General features: G+C 39.4%; 1 protein-coding gene across 2 annotated transcripts in view; it reads left to right on the top strand.

The window, feature by feature from the left end:
* The window catches only part of LOC121294431 (enhancer of mRNA-decapping protein 3-like), a 132,487-nt gene extending 110,674 nt beyond the window's left edge, over positions 1-21,813 (top strand). For both annotated transcript variants that reach the window (XM_041218113.1, XM_041218112.1), the window contains exons 6-7: positions 4,280-4,497; positions 21,116-21,813. In XM_041218113.1, coding sequence (XP_041074047.1) covers positions 4,280-4,497; positions 21,116-21,450 — 553 coding nt within the window. In that variant the 3' untranslated portion in view covers positions 21,451-21,813. The remainder of the gene's footprint in view (positions 1-4,279; positions 4,498-21,115) is intronic.
* The last annotated feature ends 332 nt before the right edge of the window (positions 21,814-22,145 follow it).

The following is a 22,145-nucleotide window of genomic DNA, read 5'->3' as shown; positions in this document are numbered from 1 at the left end:
TGCTGGTCCAATCCTACCAGCAAGTCAGTTTTGAGAGAATTTTTAGTAAGTACGCCCCTCTGTGTATTCAATGTGCAAAAAAAAAAAAAAAAAAAAAAAAAAAACTCAACGTTATTATTAGTATGATTATGTTTACAGTATTAAAATGCAATGTGCAATGATGCAGCTGTCGCTGAATTATTTTTTTTCGTAAACGCATGTCTAGTTTATATAGCTTACATTCCAAAGTACTGTAATGTGTTTGAAATACATATTTTAGTACACTCCTGTAGTATGTTAAACTTGCTAGGCTTGTTGCGAATGTTGTTTTGATTTATGTATGTATATGTATGAAGAAACAAATTAAAACATTCAAGGAAAAGTAATGCATTGTTAAATGTTCATGATAAATCCTTGATGTGCTCTCTGGTTATAGAGTTCTTTAGTGTATTAGTCTTAATAGTTCATCACACATTGTTCGGTTCAGTCACACATTACATGCGCCAACTTCCAAGTGGCTAAGTACGCATGCACAATGTCCAGCATCTAGTGAATAGATGCCCATTACGTGTTGACAATATCAATATCATGGCTTCAGTTCAGTTACTTGTAAACACACAATGTAAGTTTGATACTTATTCTGTTGCTGCGATGTTTAAAACAGTCGTCTTAACACAGCCGTCCTCTCTGTAGAAGTTAGCTGTGCAATAGCACAGTGCAGTATCTCTGTGAAGTCTACTGTAGGCAAAAGCTGTCATCGTTCCGGAGGCAGCCCATCTTCTCCAGGACAGCTTTGAAGATTACATCATTGCGTCTTCGTTGAAGAACTTCAGAGTTTTATGAGTTGAGAGTGATGAGATTGAAGAAAGAGCAAATTCAGAGACAGTCCAGAGAGCACAAATCCAGAGAGAGAAAATCCTTGTTTTGAGTTTAAATAGCACGATGTTTAGGCGTTCCCTTGTACTGTAAACAAATCCTTGTCGGTCCATCCATTAGTTCACAGTATTTGATAGACAGTTGCATGTCACGCAAAAAGGGTGTGTTAGAAATGGAATGTATCCGCCTATTTCGTTATCAAAGGATTTTACATTTATCATTTAAACCTCCTATTCAATATAACTTTAGTTACATTCATTGGAGAAGCATACACATTTCAGTTTCATATTCTATAAAAAATTACAATTACAAGCATATCAAACACATTTTAATACAATCAAAGGATAATATTCAAAAGTAGTTATTAGTTTACACCGAGTGTACAAAATATTAGGAACACCTTCCAAATATTGAGTTGCACCCCCTTTTGCCCTCAGAACAGCCTCAATTTGTCAGGAAATGGACTACAAGGTGTCAAAAGCATTCCACAGGGATGCTGGCCCATGTTGACTCCAATGGTTCCCACAGTTGTCAAGTTGGCTGGTAGTGGATCTCTACTCCGAATAGCTTGTTCCATCTGATCCCACAGATGGTCAGTTGGACTAAGATCTGGTAACTGGGCAGGCCACTGCAGTAAGCTGAATTCACTGTTATGTTCGTGGAACCATTCCTGGACAATCCTAGCCTTGTGGCATGGAGCATTATCCTGCTGAACAAATCCATTAGCAGATGGATGCACTGCTGCCATGAAGGGATGCACCTGATTGGCAATGGTGTTCAGATATCCTGTGGCATTCAAACGTTGCTCCACTTTAGTCAAGGGGTCCAATGAAAACACACCCCACACCATCACACCACCACCACCACCAGCCTGCAACGTTGACACGCGGCATGATGGATGCATGTACTCGTGGTTTTCTCTATACCCTAGTCCTCCCATCAGCGTGAAACAGCAGGAACCAGGATTCATCAGACCAAGCAATGTTTTTCCAATCCTCCAATGTCCAGTGTTTTTGTTTCTTAGCCCACTGCAACTGCAGTTTCTTGTGTTTTGCTGAAAGAAGTGGAACTCTGTTAGGTCGTTGGCTGCCACTCCCTATTCGTGTCAAGGTATGACAAGTTGTGCATTCTTTTATGGGTCTTTCGGCACCAATGTTGTACTGGACTGTCATTTGACTAACTGTAGGCCATCTGTTGCTCTGCACAATTCGTTTATATAAAAGTGTGCATTGTAAGTATCATATGGGAGATACTGAAATTGAAGAAGGAATCTATGAAAAAGATCTAGGAATTTTTGTTAACTCAGAAATGTCTTCATCTAGACAATGTGGGGAAGCTATAAAAAAGGCCAACAAGATGCTCGGATACATTGCGAAAAGTGTTGAATTTAAATCAAGGGAAGTAATGTTAAAACTGTACAATGCATTAGTAAGATCTCATCTTGAATATTGTGTGCAGTTCTGGTCACCTCGCTACAAAAAGGATATTGCTGCTCTAGAAAGAGTGCAAAGAAGAGCAACCAGAATTATTCCGGGTTTAAAAGGCATGTCATATGCAGACAGGCTAAAAGAATTGAATTTATTCAGTCTTGAACAAAGAAGACTACGCGGTGACCTAATTCAAGCAATCAAAATTCTAAAAGGTATTGACAATGTCGACCCAAGGGACTTTTTCAGCCTGAAAAAAGAAACAAGGACCAGGGGTCACAAATGGAGATTAGACAAAGGGACATTCAGAACAGAAAATAGGAGGCACTTTTTTACACAGAATCGTGAGGGTTTGGAAGCTGACACCCTGGGATCCTTCAAGAAGCTGCTTGATAAGATTCTGGGATCAATAAGCTACTAACAACCAAACGAGCAAGATGGGCTGAATGGCTTCCTCTTGTTTGTAAACTTTCGTATGTTCTTATGTGTCGGCCTCCTTTGGCTTCTTTCATCAATGAGCCGTTTTCGACCACTGGCCGTTAACTGGATGTCCTTTGAGTGGTGGACCATACACACGGGAAACTGTTGAGTGTGAAAAACCCAGCAGAGTTGCAGTTCTTGACACTCAAACCAGCGCGCCTGGCACCTACTACCATACCCCGTTCAAAGGCACTTAGTTGCCCATTTACCCTCTGAATGGCACACATACACAATCCATGTCTCAATTGTGTCAAGGCTTAAAAATCCTTCTTTAACCTGTCTCCCCTTCATCTACACTGATCGAAGTGGATCATAGCTTTCACCTGGATTCACCTCGTCAGTCTATTTCATGGAAAGAGCAGGCGTTCCTATTGTTTTGTACACTCAGTGTATACTATTCATTTAAAACACAGTAAACCCTTCAGATTTATTGGGAAACTCTGGGCAGCTGTTACCCACAAAGGAACTGTGTTTGCAGAATTGCTGAGTGAACATTCGGCGACGCCTGTCCTGCGTGTCACCTTGGGGCTCAGGGGTCAATAGGAGGACTTACTGTCCACTGCCACCTCTAATGAGGTGGGCGAACAGGAGCTAACATTCCAGTCCTGAGGACGTGGAGTCAGACAGTACATGCCCTGCGTTTGACAAGAGGCAGTCCAAACTTTTTTATCTGCTATGGGGCGAGTTCCCATGGTCAAGCCCTGTCTAAGCAGCAGCTGTCCGAGTGGATAGCAGACATGGTCAAGACTGTCTATAAGCTGACCAACTTGCCTCCTCCAGAAAAGCTCACTCCACCAGGGGCATGGCTACTTTGCGGGCTTTATTCCAGGGTGCATCTGTCGCAGACATTTGCAATGCAGTGGTGTACGCTACTCCCATACCTTTACTAGGTTCTACAGACTTAAAACCCTAGTTTTGGTACTAGAGTGTTAAGGGTCGACCATTACAATACAGGCATAGAGGTGAGTTTCTCCCTCAGTTTTTTAGCCCTAGCTTCTTGTTACTGGGGTTCCATATAGTAACGCACAAGGCAGCCTCTCGGCTTAGCCTGTAGCATTCCAGTCTTACTGCAATATTACCCTTGCGACCGCTTTGGCATATTCACCCATACAGTAATGGTTACATTTCGTGCTTGATAGGGAACATTAGGTTATCAGAACCCTGGTTCCCTGAAATAGAAATGTAACCATTAACCTTCAAGGTTGCTGCGTCATGATTGCAGCAGGCTTGAAGGAAAGATGGCATTCAGGTCTGTGACTACAGTACTTTTATGTCCTCGGGGACGGGCCATGACTGCATCTCAGGCTTGTGGAGCAGCTTTGATATGTCTTATTCAGGTTTCGGGTCTTTCGAAGGCATTTCTATTTCAGGAAACCAGAGTTATGATAATAGCCTAACAATCTGCAACACAGCCATAATAATGTGCTAATAAGCATTTTAAAGGCGTATATAACTCACATTAAATTGATGTGGCAGTTTTTGTTAACCTGTATTAATTTAATTATTCTTTTTTTAAGGCTCACCCCTAAGAATGTGCACCAACGCCCCACGGTGGCCTTGTTGTGCGGCCCCCACGTGCAGGGTGCTCAGGGCATCAGCTGCGGGCGCCACCTCGCCAACCACGAGGTCCATGTCATCCTCTTCCTGCCCAACTTCGTTAAGATGCTGGAGTCCATCACCAACGAGCTGACGCTCTTCGGCAAGACTGGTGGCAAGCAGGTCTCCAGTGTGAAAGGTACTGGGGCATTACAGGAAAATGATCTTAAGGGGACTGGGTGGAGATTGTAGGCTTAGTTACACATGGTCTCCAAGGTGGACAGCTTGGGAGATAATCAGGCGTACTTTCTTTAAAGTGAACATAATAAGGGCATGTCTAATATTTGAGTCTGGAAGGTAGGCATTGTGTTATAGACTAATGTAGACCTGCTCTTTTAACCGGGGTATGGAATCCCTTCACTGGCAGACTGACTGTTGAGTTACACTGACTAGTTCCCGTTCCCTTTTATGAGTAAAGCTCAGAAAACACTGATGGTTCTTCAAATACAGCATATCATTTGTGCAGTTGCTAGAGTCACGTGACGTAGCTGAGAAGATGATAAAGACGATTAAATAGACAATTTGTAAAAATAAAAAAACGGCGCTAGAAGACATCTATAACCCCTCCGACATGATGGCTGATACAAAACAACCAGACTGCGACTACATGGGAATAAAACAGCTAAACCTAAAAGTGCCGTTCAACCTCCTGAATCTGAACTGGAACAAGATGGTGAGGCGGTTTCCACTTCACCTGGTCAGTCTGACCTCAACAGTGTTGCTAAAGACATTGCGAATACTGCACATTACTGCACATTACTGAAAAATATCTGAGGATCTAAGCAGTTTAAATGCTATTAAAGACTTTGTTGCAGCAGTAGAGGGGAAACTGTCTGATATAATGACACGAGTGCAGGGGGTTGAAAGCAGGGTAGAAATGCTGGAGGAAACCCGCGAGGAAAGGAAGGCCAACCCCCCTGCATCTCAGTCAGATCTGGAAGCCTTCCGCCTTAAAATGGACGACCTTGAGCATAGAAATAGATGTAACAATGTTGGATTTCCAGAAGGGGTTGAGGCAGAAGATGTGATTAATTTCTTAAGGATAAATATTCCTATTATTCTGGATCTTGGAAGACTATGGTGAACTGGAAATGGATCGAACACAGCGCTCCCTGGGACTACTGCAAGATTTCTATGTTTCCAATACCGGAATTAATCCTGCAGGCCACCAGAAAGAAAGGAGAGATTTGTTGGAGATGGCATCAAATATTAGTCTTTCCTGATTTGTCAGAGCCTTGCAAAATAAACAGCAAAAATTTCTTCCAACCAAGAAACTACTACATGAGCACAGCATAAAATTCACCCTTCTATATCCAGCTGTACTGAAGATTGACACAGAAGTGGATTCCCAACGCTTTGAAGACCCCGTCAGAGCTATGCAGTATGTGCGCTCCTTAATCTGAAAATAATTTTAATTTATACAGTCAAACTTTTATGTCTAGTGTTCTGGTTTGCTCCCACCGACCTCTGTCTAGTAATGGATTTACTGAGTAAGCACCCTGCATTTTTTTATTTGTTTGCTGTTGTTTCAACCATATGAGTGACACTTTATTTGCTAAAATGACTATAAGATTATATAGTAACAAATAGGGATGGGTTCCCATCCGTTTCTTTTTTTTCTCTTTCTTCCTTCCTTTGGACATACTACAATGTGTAGCCAGCTGGGGATGCTATATATTACTGAATGCACTATGCAAGTCACTTCTGATGAATCTTTCTGTAGCATGTTTCTTTTAACCAACAGAAAACAGATGTTTTGCTTCCAACGAGAAATCTCACGTTACTATTGTTAATTTGCATGGTTGTCACTGCCTTTATTTTTACTATTGTTTTTGTTTTTTTTGTCTTTTGTCATTTACAATTGCGGGTGGTTTCATTCCTGCATTGCATCAGATAAATATATGAGATATACTCATGTATATTTTAAGCAGGGTTCTCCGTCATCTGCTTGATGTAATCTTCGTAGAACATTCTTCTGTTAATGGTTTAAAATGTAAATGCTGTGCAATAAGGAATTGGTCGGGAATGGAGAGGAGCAGGTGTTGGAGACCAGCAATGTTGTAAATGCGCAAACTGTTTAAAATAAACTCTGGTCTAATAACATTATTCAGAGGTTGTTGTATTTAGTTGGAGATAAGGGTGGAGAGGGGTTTTTGCATCAACAGTTATGGGCACATGTTTTTCTGTTGTGCTAGTATGTTCAGCGGTTACTGTTGCCCACATCCACAATGATTTGTTACTGATTGAACGACTGAAAAATCTTAATCAGTTATTTAAAAAAAAAAAAAGATTTGCGGATTCTAATGGGGGGGGGGGGTTAACATCTGGTTAGATTACTATGAAAACTAATTTTGCATCTGCTGCTTTGAGCGCATATGTCTACATTGGGGATGTGGGAGCGTGGTCTGAGTAATGGATCTCGCCTGTAGAATCACGGACCGCATAGTTGCTAATTTAGTTGATTTTGTATGTTTTTTTTTCTTCTTTTTTTTCCTGTTTTGGTTGACTGGTGTGGTGGGGATTACCCTGCTCAGGTTTCAGATATCTACTTTCCTGTTACCTCTCTTAATTTATGTAAGCCTCTAACTTAAAAAATAATGGACTGGGTCTGACCTCGTGGAATGTGAAGGGCTTAAACCACCCCATTAAGAGGAAAAAAAGTACTGTCCAACCTTAACATTAAAATCTGACGTGGCATTTTTAAAGGAGGCACATTTATTGGAAGATGAGGTTAAACAGGTATATTTTACTGTAGGCAGTGGCAATAGCAGAGGGGTTGCAATTATAATTAATAAAAAGCTGCTGTTAAATTTATTAAAGAAATAAAAGTTGTGTAATAATAAAGGTTTGCAATAATCCTAGCTGAGATACAGGGCCACAAAATCATACTAGCAAATATTTATACCCCAAATGGTGATAATCCTGCTTTTTTTTTGAAGATCTTGAAACCAAGCCAAGTGATTTGGGTCAATATCCAATTATAGAGGACGGGGACTTTAATCAGGTGCTGGATCCAATTTTGGATAACAGTTCCCCATCAGCTTGCCATGTGTCTAGGTCGTTAAGAGTATTGAGGGGTATATGCAATGGTTTAGGTCTGGTAGATATTTGGCGCTTACAAAATCCAAAACAAAGAGACTACACATTGTATTCTTCCCCTCATAATGTATTTTCTAGAATTGATTTTTTGCAATATCAAAATCTTTAATTAATTAGGGTAGGACAAATGTTTGGTTATAATACATATTTGATAGACTACGCAGGAATCTGGATGAACCCCATGTTATGTATTGGTAAATCCCCCTTTTTGTGGAAAGACTGGTATAATGGTGGCATACGTGTCCTGGTAGATTTATATCAAAACAATATAATAAAATCATTTGAAAAACTTAGATCAATTTGGTTTACCGCATTCCCATTTTTGGCGATATCTACAAATTAGAGACATGCTGCACGAAGTATTTGGCTCGAGTTCTAATCCACCTAGACACGTGGATACCCCATCCAGGATCTTCGAGAGATTCAGCAAGGGACATAAATCGTCTTCCTATTATGCCATGCTACTACAAAAGTCAAATACATAAAGTTTGGCATTACAATTAGTCTGGGAGAAAGATTGAAATACATCCTTTACTGAAGAGGAATGGGCTAATGTCCTAAAAAGTATAAAAACAATGTCAAGGGAGTTGCGAACCAGGCTTGTTCAGCTTAAGATCTGGCACAGGTTCTATTGGACCCCCCGCCAGGTTACATAGGCTGGGTATAAAGGACTCCCCATATTATTGGAAGTGCCTAACAGAGGTGGGGACTGTAGTGCAGTGGTTCCCAACGATCAGGCCGCAGACTGCTGCCGGTCCCAAGAAATGTTGCTGCTCAGGCTTCAGTATTTCAGACAAGCCTTGATAGAATGTTAAGAGAAAGTTGTCACGTAATATAAAGCATTGGTGTGCAATACTGTAATGCTAATCTGCTGCTTTACTTAATTCAGCTATGTATTTTTACATTTTAGGACTGCATGGTCATTGTTTTAAATAAGTAGAACTTATTGTAACCTGTCATACTTAATTAGTTACATGTTGTGCTATAGACGTCTTCCAACTCGTGTAGGCTAATATAGTTTGTAAACTTTCTTAATTAAAGATGCAATGAAACAGAATAGTTTTTTTCCACTCATAAAAAGCAGGTCTATGGAGTACACTGTTTACGTGGTTTAACTTAAAACAGACAAGTAGTACTGTAACGAGAGCCAATAGATCACCCATAACCACACTATTATTATACATATTTTCTAATATGATGTGCATCTACGTTAGTACATTACATTATAATGCACTACATGTTTCACAGTATATTGTGGGCATGTAATCTGTGAAGGGTTGATTTTTAATGATAGTGTCTCCGTTTAAATAACAATGTGACACTATTTGGCAAAGTGACACTAAATTCTGCCAGCTGACACTATTTGGCAGTGACACTTTTAGGCATAACTCTGGTCCGCGAAAGTTCTTTAAGTCTGTTTGCCGCTCCGCACGAATGGCAGCTGTATTTGAGTAATACTGCGGCCTGTGAACAGCTGGTTAACAAACTTGAGAAATTTGAGCAAAGGTGGTTTAAATACATAGCACTGTTCAAACTCCCTTGAAAACCTAATCATACCAGATGACAGCCCCAAACATTTAAATTGAAATTATTGTGAAGGAGCTTGATGTTTGGAACCATCCAGGAAGCAGGGTTTATTTTTCTTTTTTTTTTTTGTGTGTTTGTCTTATTTTCATCTTACCTTTTATTTTATTTTCTCTCTCGCTGTGTGTGTGTGTGTGTGTGTGTGTGTGTGTGTGTGTGTGTATATATATATATATATATATATATATATATATATATATATATATATATATATATAATAAATATATATTATGACATAGGAGTCATAATTAATTTAAATTCCGTTTGTAGTGTTTTATGTTGTTGTACGTATTAAAATTCAATCCAAAAAAAAAAAAAAAATGCTTTGTAAAGTGTAATGCAATATTGCCACCTGCTGGTATAAAAAAATATGATTATTAGCTAGAAGCTTGAGTCCTGCACCCAGAACTAAGTATATATTTAAATGACCAGGACTTTGGACTTTACAGTCAGACTCCTGAAAAGGGATTCTTTCCCTATAGTTTTATGAACTTGGAACTGGAATTGATTAAAAGGGAATGGGAATTGGAAATGGAGATGAAATTGACCCCAACCCTGTTTGAGATGTTTTGCTAAATATACAGAATTTAAAGACTGAAATGGATAAAATAATATTAAAAATTAATGGAAACTGGCAACAGAGGTGAAAACAATGAAGAGCCTACTAACACAGAATCTTGCTAGGAGAAGGGAAATCTGAGAAGAGCGCAGTAAACAGCCCTTTTCCTAATGGTAATGGTTATCTCTGTCCTTTTTATAAAAGCCCCCATTCTTTTTTTATTTATATTTTTGGTTTTTGGTCTCTGTAGTTTAAGATTCACATTCATAGAGCTTATGCCAGCTCTCGAAGTCACAGAAAGCTTCCTGTTTGATTGGTTACATATCTCTCTGTCATTATGTGGCGTGACACATTTAGCAACATCAATTCAGTTGTCAACAAGAATTGGCAATGCAAATTGCTTATCTAGGCCTATTTGGTGTTAGGTGAAACTCATTCATGCTATGATGACAAATGCGATCAGTCTGATTGCTAAAATTCCTGGCACCTGGTCATTTCTAACAAACTAATACATTTAAACAAGGTAAGTTCTGAAAGCCAGGACTGGGTGCTGTATGAGTAACCCTTCAGCCCTACGTCTAACTTCCATGTTTGTCATTTAGTTTTCCAGATTGAAGGTCCCTACCCTTCCTCTCTCCCTACAAAGTACATTGATCCCTCTTTACCACTGGCACATCCAAGCTGCTAGGGCCCCAGGCCCTTACGGTACAGGTGCTTTTCCAAAGGCTATTGGTCTATTCAAGCAAAAAACAAACCGTGAAATTGGCTGTGCAACACATCTGTATCTGGGTCCGAGCGGAGCAGGGCCAGGGGAGGGGTTAATGGTTTTTCTCATTACATTCCGTCAGTCAATACACTTCAGTCAGGAAATGCGATTTAAGACAATGATTACATATTTGATTGTCACAAAGATGGCTGCAGTGGGTGACGTCAGACCAGAAACAGGAAATAAACAACAGAGGTGGAGTTGGGTGGAACTGAGTGATGGGTTTCGTTCTGCATTTAATGAGTGAACAGAACAGTAAATAAAAAGGTTGTAACAAACAAAAAAACACAGAACACGGCACTTTCGCCAAAACAAAAAGACAAACAAAACGGACTATACAGACAAAACACGGTGAGCTTCTATTTTAACTATTATTATTATTATTATTACAATTACCTCTGTCTCCAATCTCCATCTCCACTCACCGAACACACAACCCCGAGTGAGTGAAAACATGCTGCTTTTATGCAGCTGTACCAAGACTCGATTGCTAATCAATCATTCAGTTGGACTCGCGGTACAACTGCATGTGAATTAATAAAGTGTAATTCCCTGTGCTCACATATTATTACTTTTTACATGCACGTGAAGTGCTGTGCAATCCTCGCGCCTAAATACAAATATACATTTTAAACACTCGTGTTACACAGACACTTTATATCCCGTGTACCAATGACTATACACCAACATTAACACACAACATACAACACAAAGTACACGCAGGGGCGGGCACTTTGCCACACTGATGCACAGAGTTTGAAATAAGCAAGCATGAGAAATCAATAACCTTACCTTTATTTGTCGTATGTTGTCTAAGGATGGGTATTTATTATTAGGCTTCCAAGCCAAAGGCTGGGGAAGCCTATTGTTATTGCTGTTTATTATTATTATTATTATTATTATTATTATTATTATTATTATTATTATTATTATTATTATTATTGTTTGTTTTTCTGCCAAAAGTTTGTTGCAGAGTTATGAAAACACATACGTAGGTAGATGCCTATGGGTAGAGTACCAGACTGGTGGTCCTTTGGTGAAAAAGTAAACAGTTTGGCCACAAGGCTAGATCCACCGATCAACATTGCGGTTTCAGACAAGATGATCTTTGAATATTTTGCGCAATTCGAACGTGCACTCATGAAATTGTTTTGTTCGCTGCATCTGTGTTTTTTAACGAAAAAGCTGGGATTTTACAACACTTAGAAAGAACCTTGTCTTGAGCAAACGTAACAATTTTGGTACCGATCAACAGTGCGGTTTCAGAGAAGATGATCTTTGAATAACACTGCTCTGTTATGGGTCATAAAAGTAGTTTTTTAATTATCAATATGGCCACCAAACCATGTGACCAAAACACGCCATTTTGAAATCGACAGTACTTCATATTACCCTCTACTGTCTTACTCAGTTTCATGTCTCTAGTGTTTTGTAGTATGGAATTATACTTTAATATATGTCGATCAACATTGAGATTTCAGACAAGAAGATCTTTGAATATTTTGCGCAAGTCCAACGCGGCGGGCAAACCAACAATCTAATTGATTTTTGTTTCAACGTTTTTTTTTGTTTTGTTTTTTTATTGGTCATTCGTGCACTGTCTGCTGACATTGTCGGATCCCCATCTTAAGTCATGTTTGTCGACAAGAGTTTTGAAAATTGTCCAATATTTTCACGAGATCTAGCCTACTGGCCAAACTCTGAACTTTTTCCACTTGGGGACGCCAATCTGGTTATCCACACATAGGCATCTACTTACGTATGCATTTTCATGACCGAAAAAATTTTATCGGAAAAATGATAATAATAATAACTAGAACTGCCAGGCAGTTTTACGGCTTCCAAGCCCCAGTACCAAACACTTAAGCGATTACTGGAAGAAGTGGTTTAGTTCAAATAAATAAATAAATAAATGCATCAAACAGCCATTTTGGTTTCAGGTCAACACCATTTTTTTAAAAGTCAGTTGAATTGCTCCAGTGTCAAGGATGACGCTTGTAAAGTTCGGAGTTAGTCAAGTAAATTGTTTGTCAACTGACTCAGGTTTAAATTTCAAATGTAAACATATAACTGGTGGCCATCTTGTTTTATAAAACATTACCATTTTCACATATTTGTATCCCATTTTTACTGGGATGATAACTATCAAGTTTGGGATTTTTTGGACAAATGGTTTTCAAACAGCAGCTGTTTGTTGTTAGGGGTGAGTTTCAATAAGATTTATGCAGCCATTTTGACATTAAAATTTATCACAGTAACTTTGCAAACATGATGGGGGTTTGGATGTTGATATATGCCAAGTGTCAGATCAATGGCTTCACTGGTTCCCAAGAGGAAGATTCAAAAGGTTTTATTGAAAAATGCGTCACGCCACCAATTGCAAAGACGCAGCAGAATTTTTTTCAGCATCTGACAACCAATGTATCCAGCTTGTTACCTGCCAAGTCAGAACCTGATCAGTCACACAGCTTTGCAGCAGTTTAAAGTTTTGGGAAGAAAAAAAATAATAATAATAAAAAAATATCTTTAACAATAGGTTTGGAAGCCTAATAAAAAAAGTGTCAAATAATCCAAACATTTTCTTTTTTTTACTGCTGGTCATTTGAACGGTGCCATCTGTTTATTTCACAAAGCAATTTATGTATATGAGTATGTACAGGCAAATACTTTTCTAAATGAAAAGTAAAAAAAATATATATATTTTGCTGTTAAACAAATTGGCCCGTTCTGTCAAGGTTAGCCATTTGTTTTTATCCATTACAATGTCTCCAATTGTCCTTTGATTAACAGTATATGCCTCACTTTGACGAGAACACATTTGCAATGACTTGCTTTCTTATTTTCAGATGCACACATGCAGATTTGTTTCTTTTGCTTTGGTGTTAAATGTAGGGTTGACTCGCCATGTTGTACTTTCTGTTTTGCTTTCGGAGTGGGTAGATGACATTGGTATGAACGTTCAGTTAACAAGGAATTAGGAAAGCGAGTTAAAGGTTAACTGCATAACTTTGTTGTTTTAATTGGCCAGGATTATTTCGCTGGAACTACAATGAGGAAAACCACAATGCTTATATTTACATTTGCTTGGGAAGTTGGCAGATGGTGGACAGCAGGGTGGCTATATAACAGGTAAAAGTAGCACTGTTTTTATATTGGTGACATATGCTCAGAAAGACTAGCTGGCAGGCGGCATGCGAGGGTGGCGTTATAAGGGGGGCGGTATAACGCGGGACAATTGTACTGCTAAAATATAATATGAAATAGGATGCAACAAAGATTACAGCAAATTACATCTACTATGACTTATTAGTAATGCAGTAGTATAAGGATAGTGCATCAGCTGAGGATCCATTAACGTGGTGTGTAGCAGGTGAATACAGTACACAAGAGGAGGGGTAGATCAAGTGCCATCTAAACAGGTGAGTTGATGAAGTGGCAGAAGGCAGTGAGACAGAGCAGTCCTGAAGTATCTTGTCAAATCCAAATTACTATTCTCTCCAAGAAGCATTCCTCTCCTAATCAGCCTGTCATTATATTCAGTAATATATAAAGAAAATGAAGAAAAACACAACCATAACCTCAGGATCCACCATTCTCAACTCAAATACCACGTAATAATACTCAGCCTTAGACAACGTACGATAAAATAGGTAAGGTTATCGATTTCTCATGCTTCCTAATCAATAGGATTTCCTGACAAGTGTATTGACTGATGGAATGTAATGAGAAAAGCCATTAACACCTCCCCTGGCCCTGCTCCGCTCAGACCCAGATACAGATGTGTTGCACAGCCAGAGTTTCATGGTTTGGTTCTTGCTTGGATAGACAAATAGCTAGTGGAAAAGCACCCGTATCATAAGAGCCTGGGGCCCTCGAAGCTTGGATATGCCAGTGGTAAAGAGGGATCGGTGTACTTTGGAGGGAGAGAGGAAGGATAGGGACCTACAATCTGGAAAACTAAATGACAAACATGGAAGTTAGACATAGGGCTGAAGGGTTACTCATACAGCACCCAGTCCTGGCTTTCAGAACTTACTTTGTTTAAATGTATTGGTTTGTTAGAAATGACCAGGTGCCAGGAATTTTAGCAATCAGGCTGATCGCATTTGTCATCAGGCATGAATGAGTTTCACCTAACACCAGATAGGCCTACATAAGTAATTTGTATTGCCAATTCTTGGTGACAACTGAATTGATGTTGCTAAATGTGTCACGCCACACTGGGATTTATACAGTGGTTTGCAGAGTATTCACCTCCTACCAATAATGTCACATTTTGTTGAATTCCAAGTAATGTGTGCACAGTTTTTCAACAAACTTTTTTTAGTCAAAGCTGTAGAGTTTAAACTGAACACTGTTATATGAGGAGGAGGAGGTTAAATGTCTGAAAACCTGCAAAGAACATGTACAAAATGAAATTTACTGGTTGCATAAGTATTCAGCCCCTTAACACTAGAACTACCGCAGCTGTCTTTTTTACTTTATATTAAAATGCGTATAAAACTACTGCAGCATTCACGCTACGAAACCGTTCTTTGTTAGATGTAGTCAAAACAGCGTGTTTATTTTAACATACCAAACGTAGGGCTTACCTTTAATTCTGATTTCCTCACTTGTATTTTCCCATAATTTCTTTGTAAATCAGACATTTTGATGTTATTGTTTGTTTTCCTTCAGAATATTGTCTGTGACACAGTTTTTGCAGCCTATTGTTACACGTGAGGGAAACCTGTTGCAACACGAGCACTGACACAAGACTTGGGGGTGGTGTTTGAAGGGGTCTTATGATTCCAAATGCTGGGCTGTAAAACAGAGTGGTTTTAGCAGCTCAGAAACGACTTGACATTCATCGGGAGCTTATGACACTGTGAAGCAATAGAGAGTAGTGCCCGAGATTTATTTGTTTGACTGTTTTATTCAAGTGTTTTCTGTTTACCATTTTATTTTGTGCTTGAGTTTGACTGTCTTGGTCATTGCACGGTAATTTCCATCTCCAGTCTTGCAATAGCTGGTTTGATACACTATTATTCAGTATTTTTTTTTTTTTTTATATTTTTCCAATATAATCATGCCTAAGACTTGCTGTGCAATCCTGCGTTGTATTGGTCTATTCATTTTAACAAAAATAAGTATTTTTAAATAGAAAATAAGTATTTTTACAGCTGTTGATAGATCATGTCTGAAAATGTCTGTAGCCAGTTCAGCAGCATTAAGCCACTGTTTTTACTATGACAGACAAAATTACAGCTGTGGTAGTTCTAGGTATAATATATTATATCTCCATAAGTTTCTGCAACCCTGGGCCTACTGGTGGTTTGATATGTTTAATATATATATTTAGGAAAAGTCAAAAAAGCACAGGTGCCTAGCTGCCAAATCAGTGGAGAAAAATGCATTTTAAAAATGTGATGTTCCAAAAAGACAGCTCCGGTAGTGTTAGTGTTCAGTCAGTACTTGGTATAAGCACCTTTTGCAGCAATTAGTCTTTTTGGATAGGTCTCTACTAGCTTTGCACAGTAAGATGGTGAAATTTTTGCCCATTCTTCATGGGAAGATTGCTCCAGTTCTGTAAGTTTGTTGGGAATCGTCGTTGGACTGCAATCAAAGTCTCGCCATGAATCCAATCAAATTTAAGTCAGGACTTTGACTGGACCACTCAAGAACATTAATTCTCTTCTTGTTCAACCACTCCAATGTGGCTTTGGCTTTGTTCTTCGGGTCATTGTCCCGCTGAAATGTGAATTTCCTCCCTAGTTTTGAAAGTCTTGGCTGACTCACAGGTTTTTCTCAAGGATTTGCCTGTACTTTGCACCATCCATTCTCCTCTCTATTCTGAAAAGCTTCCCAGTCCCTGCGGAAGAGAAGCATCCCCATAACATGATGCTGCCACCACCATGCTCGACAGTTGGGATGGTGTTGACTGGGTGACGTGCAGTATTGGGCTTGCGCAAGACGTAACGTTTGAAATTTACACCGAAAAGTTCAATTTTTGTCTCGTCTGAGCACAAAACCTTTTTCCACATGTCTGCAGTCTGATTTACGTGCTTTTTTGCAAACTCCATACATGCTTTAAGATGAGGCTTTTTGAGTAATGGCTTCTTTCTTTACAACAATCCATACAGGCCAGCTTGCTTGCGTGGCTGCTCAGTTTGAGAGGGCACCCTGATCTGGGCAGTGACTGGGTGGTATGATGCCTCTTCCACCACTTAATGATGAACTTCACTGTGCTGAGAGGGATAATTAACACCTTTTTGAAATTTTCTTGTACCCTTCTCCTGCTCTGTGCCTCTCTACAACTTTATCCCTGACTTGTTTTGAAAGCTCCTTGGTCTTCATGTTTGCTTTGTTGGATCACTGTGCGAGTTGCAGCTTGAAAGTCTTTATATACCTGAGGGAAATTATCTACAAGTCAAACTACTTTGAGAAAACATGCTGAAACCATTTCACTAATTTTGTGGCCTTTCAAACAAATAATTTGCACCTGAGCTGATTTTTAGGGCTGCCATAGCAAAGGGGTTGAATACTTATGCACCTGAGGTTAACCCTTTGCGGTCCTATGTTGGACCAGGTCCGACATTACAATTTTCCCTTTCCAGTCCGATGTCGGACCCAGGCCGAGGGAAACTGATAGGAGCTGAATGAAGCCAAAAAAAAAAAAAGGGAGTATCTCATAGCCCCATGCACTACAGAGATAACACAGATACAAACAAAGGAGGTAGCTGCTTCTGCATCCAGCGCGCAAAGAATATCATGGACATTTTGCAGAGCTTTTTGAGATGTCATAGTAATAAAATAATGACTTGGATCGCATTATTGAGGAGATTGGTGATAAAACGAGTGATCAGTAGAGGATTTATCAGTATGCTCGTCTATAAAGAGGTATGTGAAATGTCCTTTTGTGATTCAATGCATTTTAAACCTATTTTATATTGCAAAAATATTTTAAACAGCGCTTGTAAATTAAACAGAGAGTGTGAAAATAAATTGGACCTGATGCACCTGACAAGAGCTAAATAAATGGACTGAAGTAACACGAGCGATCCCAGCAGAGGTGACAGCATATTTTCACATGAGCAATGCAGGAAGTGTTCTGTGACTTTGAGAGCAGACATAAGAACATAAGAAAGTTTACAAACGAGAGGAGGCCATTCGGCCCATCTTGCTCGTTTGGTTGTTAGTAGCTTATTGATCCCAGAATCTCATCAAGCAGCTTCTTGAAGGATCCCAGGGTGTCAGCTTCAACAACATTACTGGGGAGTTGATTCCAGACCCTCACAATTCTCTGTGTAAAAAAGTGCCTCCTATTTTCTGTTCTGAATGCCCCTTTGTCTAATCTCCATTTGTGACGCCTGGTCCTTGTTTCTTTTTTCAGGCTGAAAAAGTCCCTTGGGTCGACACTGTCAATACCTTTTAGAATTTTGAATGCTTGAATTAGGTCACCACATAGTCTTCTTTGTTCAAGACTGAACAGATTCAATTCTTTTAGCCTGTCTGCATATGACATGCCTTTTAAGCCCGGAATAGTTCTGGTCGCTCTTCTTTGCACTCTTTCTAGAGCAGCAATATCTTTTTTATAGCGAGGTGACCACAACTGAATGCAATATTCAATATGAGGTCTTACTAGTGCGTTTTACAGTTTTAACATTACTTCCCTTGATTTAAATTCAACACTTTTCACAATGTATCCGAGCCTTTTTTAAAGCTTCCCTGCATTGTCTAGATGAAGACATTTCTGAGTCAACAAAAACTCCTAGGTCTTTTTCATAGATTCCTTCTCCAATTTCAGTATCTCCCATATGATAGTTATAATGTACATTTTTATTTCCTGCATGCAGTACCTTACACTTTTCTCTATTAAATGTCATTTGCCATGTGTCTGCCCAGTTCTGAATCTTGTCTAGATCATTTTGAATGACCTTTGCTGCTGCAACAGTGTTTGCCACTCCTCCTATTTTTGTGTCATCTGCAAATTTAACAAGTTTGCTTACTATACCAGAATCTAAATCATTAATGTAGATTAGGAATAGCAGAGGACCTCATACTGATCCCTGTGGTACACCACTGGTTACCACACTCCATTCTGAGGTTTTTCCTCTAATCAGTACTTTCGGTTTTCTACATGTTAACCACTCCCTAATCCATGTACATGTGTTTCCTTGAATCCCAACTGTGTTCAGTTTGAGAATTAATCTTTTGTGCGGGACTTTGTCAAAAGCTTTCTGGAAATCTAAATAAACCATGTCATATGCTTTGCAATTATCCATTATCGATGTTGCATCCTCAAAAAAATCAAGCAAGTTAGTTAGGCACGATCTCCCTTTCCTAAAACCATGTTGACTGTCTCCCAGGACCCTATTACCATATAGGTAATTTTCCATTTTGGATCTTATTATAGTTTCCATAAGTTTGCATATAATAGAAGTCAGGCTTACTGGTCTGTAGTTACCTGGTTCAGTTTTGTTTCCCTTTTTGTGGATCGGTATTACGTTTGCAATTTTCCAGTCTGTCGGTACCACCCCTGTGTCAAGAGACTGCTGCATGATCTTGGTTAGCGGTTTGTAAATTACTTCTTTCATTTCTTTGAGTACTACTGGGAGGATCTCATCCGGCCCAGGGGATTTGTTTATTTTAAGAGCTCCTAGTCCCTTTAACACTTCTGCCTCAGTTATGCTAAAGTTATTTAAAACTGGATAGGAACTGGATGACATGTGGGGCATGTTGTCAGTATCTTCCTTTGTAAAAAACAAACTATATTTGCTATTTTTTTTTCTTCCTCTACGATTTTGCCATTTGTATCTCTTAAACATTTAATCTCCTCTTTGAATGTTCGCTTGCTGTTGTAATATTGGAAAAACATTTTGGAATTGGTTTTAGCTCCCTTAGCAATGTTCATTTCTATTTCTCTCTTGGCCTTTCTAACTTCCTTTTTGATTTGCATTTGCAGTTCCGTGTACTCTTTCTGTGTACTTTGTTTTTGGTCCCTTTTTAACGCTCTGTAAAGTGCCTTTTTTCGCTGAATATTTTTTTTAATTGATCTATTAAACTATTTTGGCAATTTAGTTTTACATTTAGATTTGTCTACTTTAGGGATGTAATTGTTTTGCGCCTCTAGTACTACATTTTTGAAGAACAACCATCCTTCTTCTGTGGGTGTTTTCTCTATTTTACTCCAATCTACTTCTGTTAGTCTCTGTTTCATGCCTTCATAGTTTGCTTTTCTAAAATTGTAAACCTTAGCTTTAGTCTTTACTTTTGGGGATTTAAAAAACACTTCAAATGAGACCATGTTGTGGTCTGAGTTTGCCAGTGGTTCTCTGACCTCTGTTTTAGTTATTCTATCTTCGTCATTCTATATGACATGGTTTATTTAGATTTCCAGAAAGCTTTTGACAAAGTCCCGCACAAAAGATTAATTGCCAGTGGCTCTCTGACCTCTGTTTTAGTTATTTTGTCTTCGTTATTTGAAAAGACTAAATCAAGGCATGCCTCCCTTCTAGTCGGTGCCTTGACAAATTGTGTTAGGAAGCAGTCATTTGTCATTTCCACCATTTCAATTTCATCCTTCATGCTACCCACCGGGTTTTCCCATTTTATATGGGGGAAGTTGAAATCCCCCATTAGTATGGCTTCTCCTTTGCTACACGCATTTCTAATGTCATTGTATAACAGATTATTTTGCTCACCATCTGAATCTGGCGGTCTATAGCATGCTCCTATTATTAAACCCTTTGAATTTTTGTCCGTTATTCTGACCCATATTGATTCGGCTTTATTTTCTTTGTCCAGGTTTAACACCTGGGCTTCAGGACTGTTTCTTATGTATAGCGCTACCCCTCCTCCTCTTCTGTCCTGCCTGTCTTTCCTATACAGTGTATACCCACAAATATTATATTCGTCCCCATCACTCTCAGACAACCAAGTTTCTGTAACACCTATCACATCATAGTTACCTGTTAGTGCAGTAGCTTCAAGTTCTAGAATTTTGTTTCTGATACTTCTAGCATTTAGGTAAATACATTTAATGGTTGCTTACCCAAGTTGTTGTCCTTGTTTTGATGCGGTCTCCCTTCTGTTTTTTTGTTGATTTCTCCCCCCTTCCTTTCTAGTTTTAAATGCTTCTGAAGCTTTATGCGAATTTTAAATTACAGAGACCAAAAGTGAAAAATATAATCAAAAGAGAGTGGGGACTTTTATAAAAAGGACAGAGTTCACCAACCTATATACCATTAGGTAAAAAGCTGTTTTCCGGTTTTCTTTCTCCTAGCAAGATTCTGTGTTAGTAGGCTCTTCAGTGTTTTTGCCAGTTTACATTAATTCTCAATATCCTTTTTTTCCATTTCAGTCTTTAAATTCTGCACATTTAGCAAAACATTGCAAACAGGGATGAGGTCTATTCCATTTCCAATTCCCATTCCCTTTTGGATCTACCTTGTTAAGTGCTTTGTGATAGTGTTCCACTATGAAAGGCACTATATAAAATAAATGATTGATTGATTGACTTGATCTACTTGCGACTCGACACGTTTCTATTGTGTGCCGTCAGTTGCATAGCTCGGGCTCTGCAATGGAAAAACATCCACTCTCCTAAACCCTGGTGCGGCTCGGTTCTACAGTGTAAAAGCGGTATTATAGCAATGCACTACAACAGATAAAATATATGTAGGATATTATTTGCCTGGGGCAATAAAGTGTTAATGCCATGTGACGTTTAACTGAGTTTATTGTTTTATTTTTCGTTTTCCCATGTAGATTTGCCAGATAGCCCAGTGGACCTGGTGATAAACTGCCTGGACTGCCACGAGAACTCCTTCCTGCGAGACCAGGCGTGGTATCGGGCGGCCGTGGACTGGGCCAATCAAAACCGTGCGCCAGTGCTGAGCATCGACCCGCCGGTGAGCACACAAGAGCAGGCCGTCGATGCAAAGTGGTCCCTGTCTCTCGGCCTGCCCCTGCCCCTTGCCGAGAGTGCGGGTCGCGTGTACCTCTGTGACATTGGCATCCCTCGCCACATATTTCAGGAGGTCGGCATCAACTACCACTCCCCCTTCGGCTGCAAGTTCAGCATCCCCCTACACTCCACCTAGCACCGCCCTGGCTTTCCCCAGCCCTCTGCTTTCCAACGGGACAGCGGCCAGATTAATAAACGGTCTTCAAAACAACCAGAAAAGAGCTTGAACGTTTGTCTTCAGCATTGAAACTGTCTCCGTGGTCTCTGCCATGCTCAGGTGGAGAGTAAGCAAAGGGTTTTGTTGGAGCTGTTCTCTCGATTCTAGCCCTGTTAATGTGTGCTGTCAAATGGAGCAAGGACAAAAAGGAATTGCATTTACAGAAAGACTATTAAGTTGTTTACAGAGCATTAATGCAGCAAAGTGTAGTTACTGTTGTAAAGGCATGACTGAGGCAGGCGATTAGAAAGGACTACTTGCACTCAAGTTTAAATGGGGACATTATATTATATATATATTATATATATAATATATATATAAAGAGAGAGAGAGAGAGAGAGAGAGGAGAGAGAGAGAGAGAGAGAGAGAGAGAGAGAGACACACACACACCGTCTGAAAGTAAAATTATGCTATAGACAGGTGAGGGGAAGAAGTTGGAACTTGAATAGGCTGGAAAACAAATAGCAAAGTATTGTTTTAGTGCACTGGAAACTGTATTCCATCCACCCTACACAGTGCCGGAGTCTTCAACAGACATGGTTCAGTGTATTCATGTAGGAATGTTTCCCCCAGCCCTTGCACAGGTTCACTGATTCTGACGTGGCATATTTGCA

The sequence above is a fragment of the Polyodon spathula genome, chromosome 19 (genome assembly GCF_017654505.1).
Source record: "Polyodon spathula isolate WHYD16114869_AA chromosome 19, ASM1765450v1, whole genome shotgun sequence".
NCBI lineage: Eukaryota > Metazoa > Chordata > Actinopteri > Acipenseriformes > Polyodontidae > Polyodon > Polyodon spathula.
The sequence above is the reverse complement of the archived record's forward strand: the minus strand, read 5'-3'. Positions and strand labels throughout refer to the sequence as shown.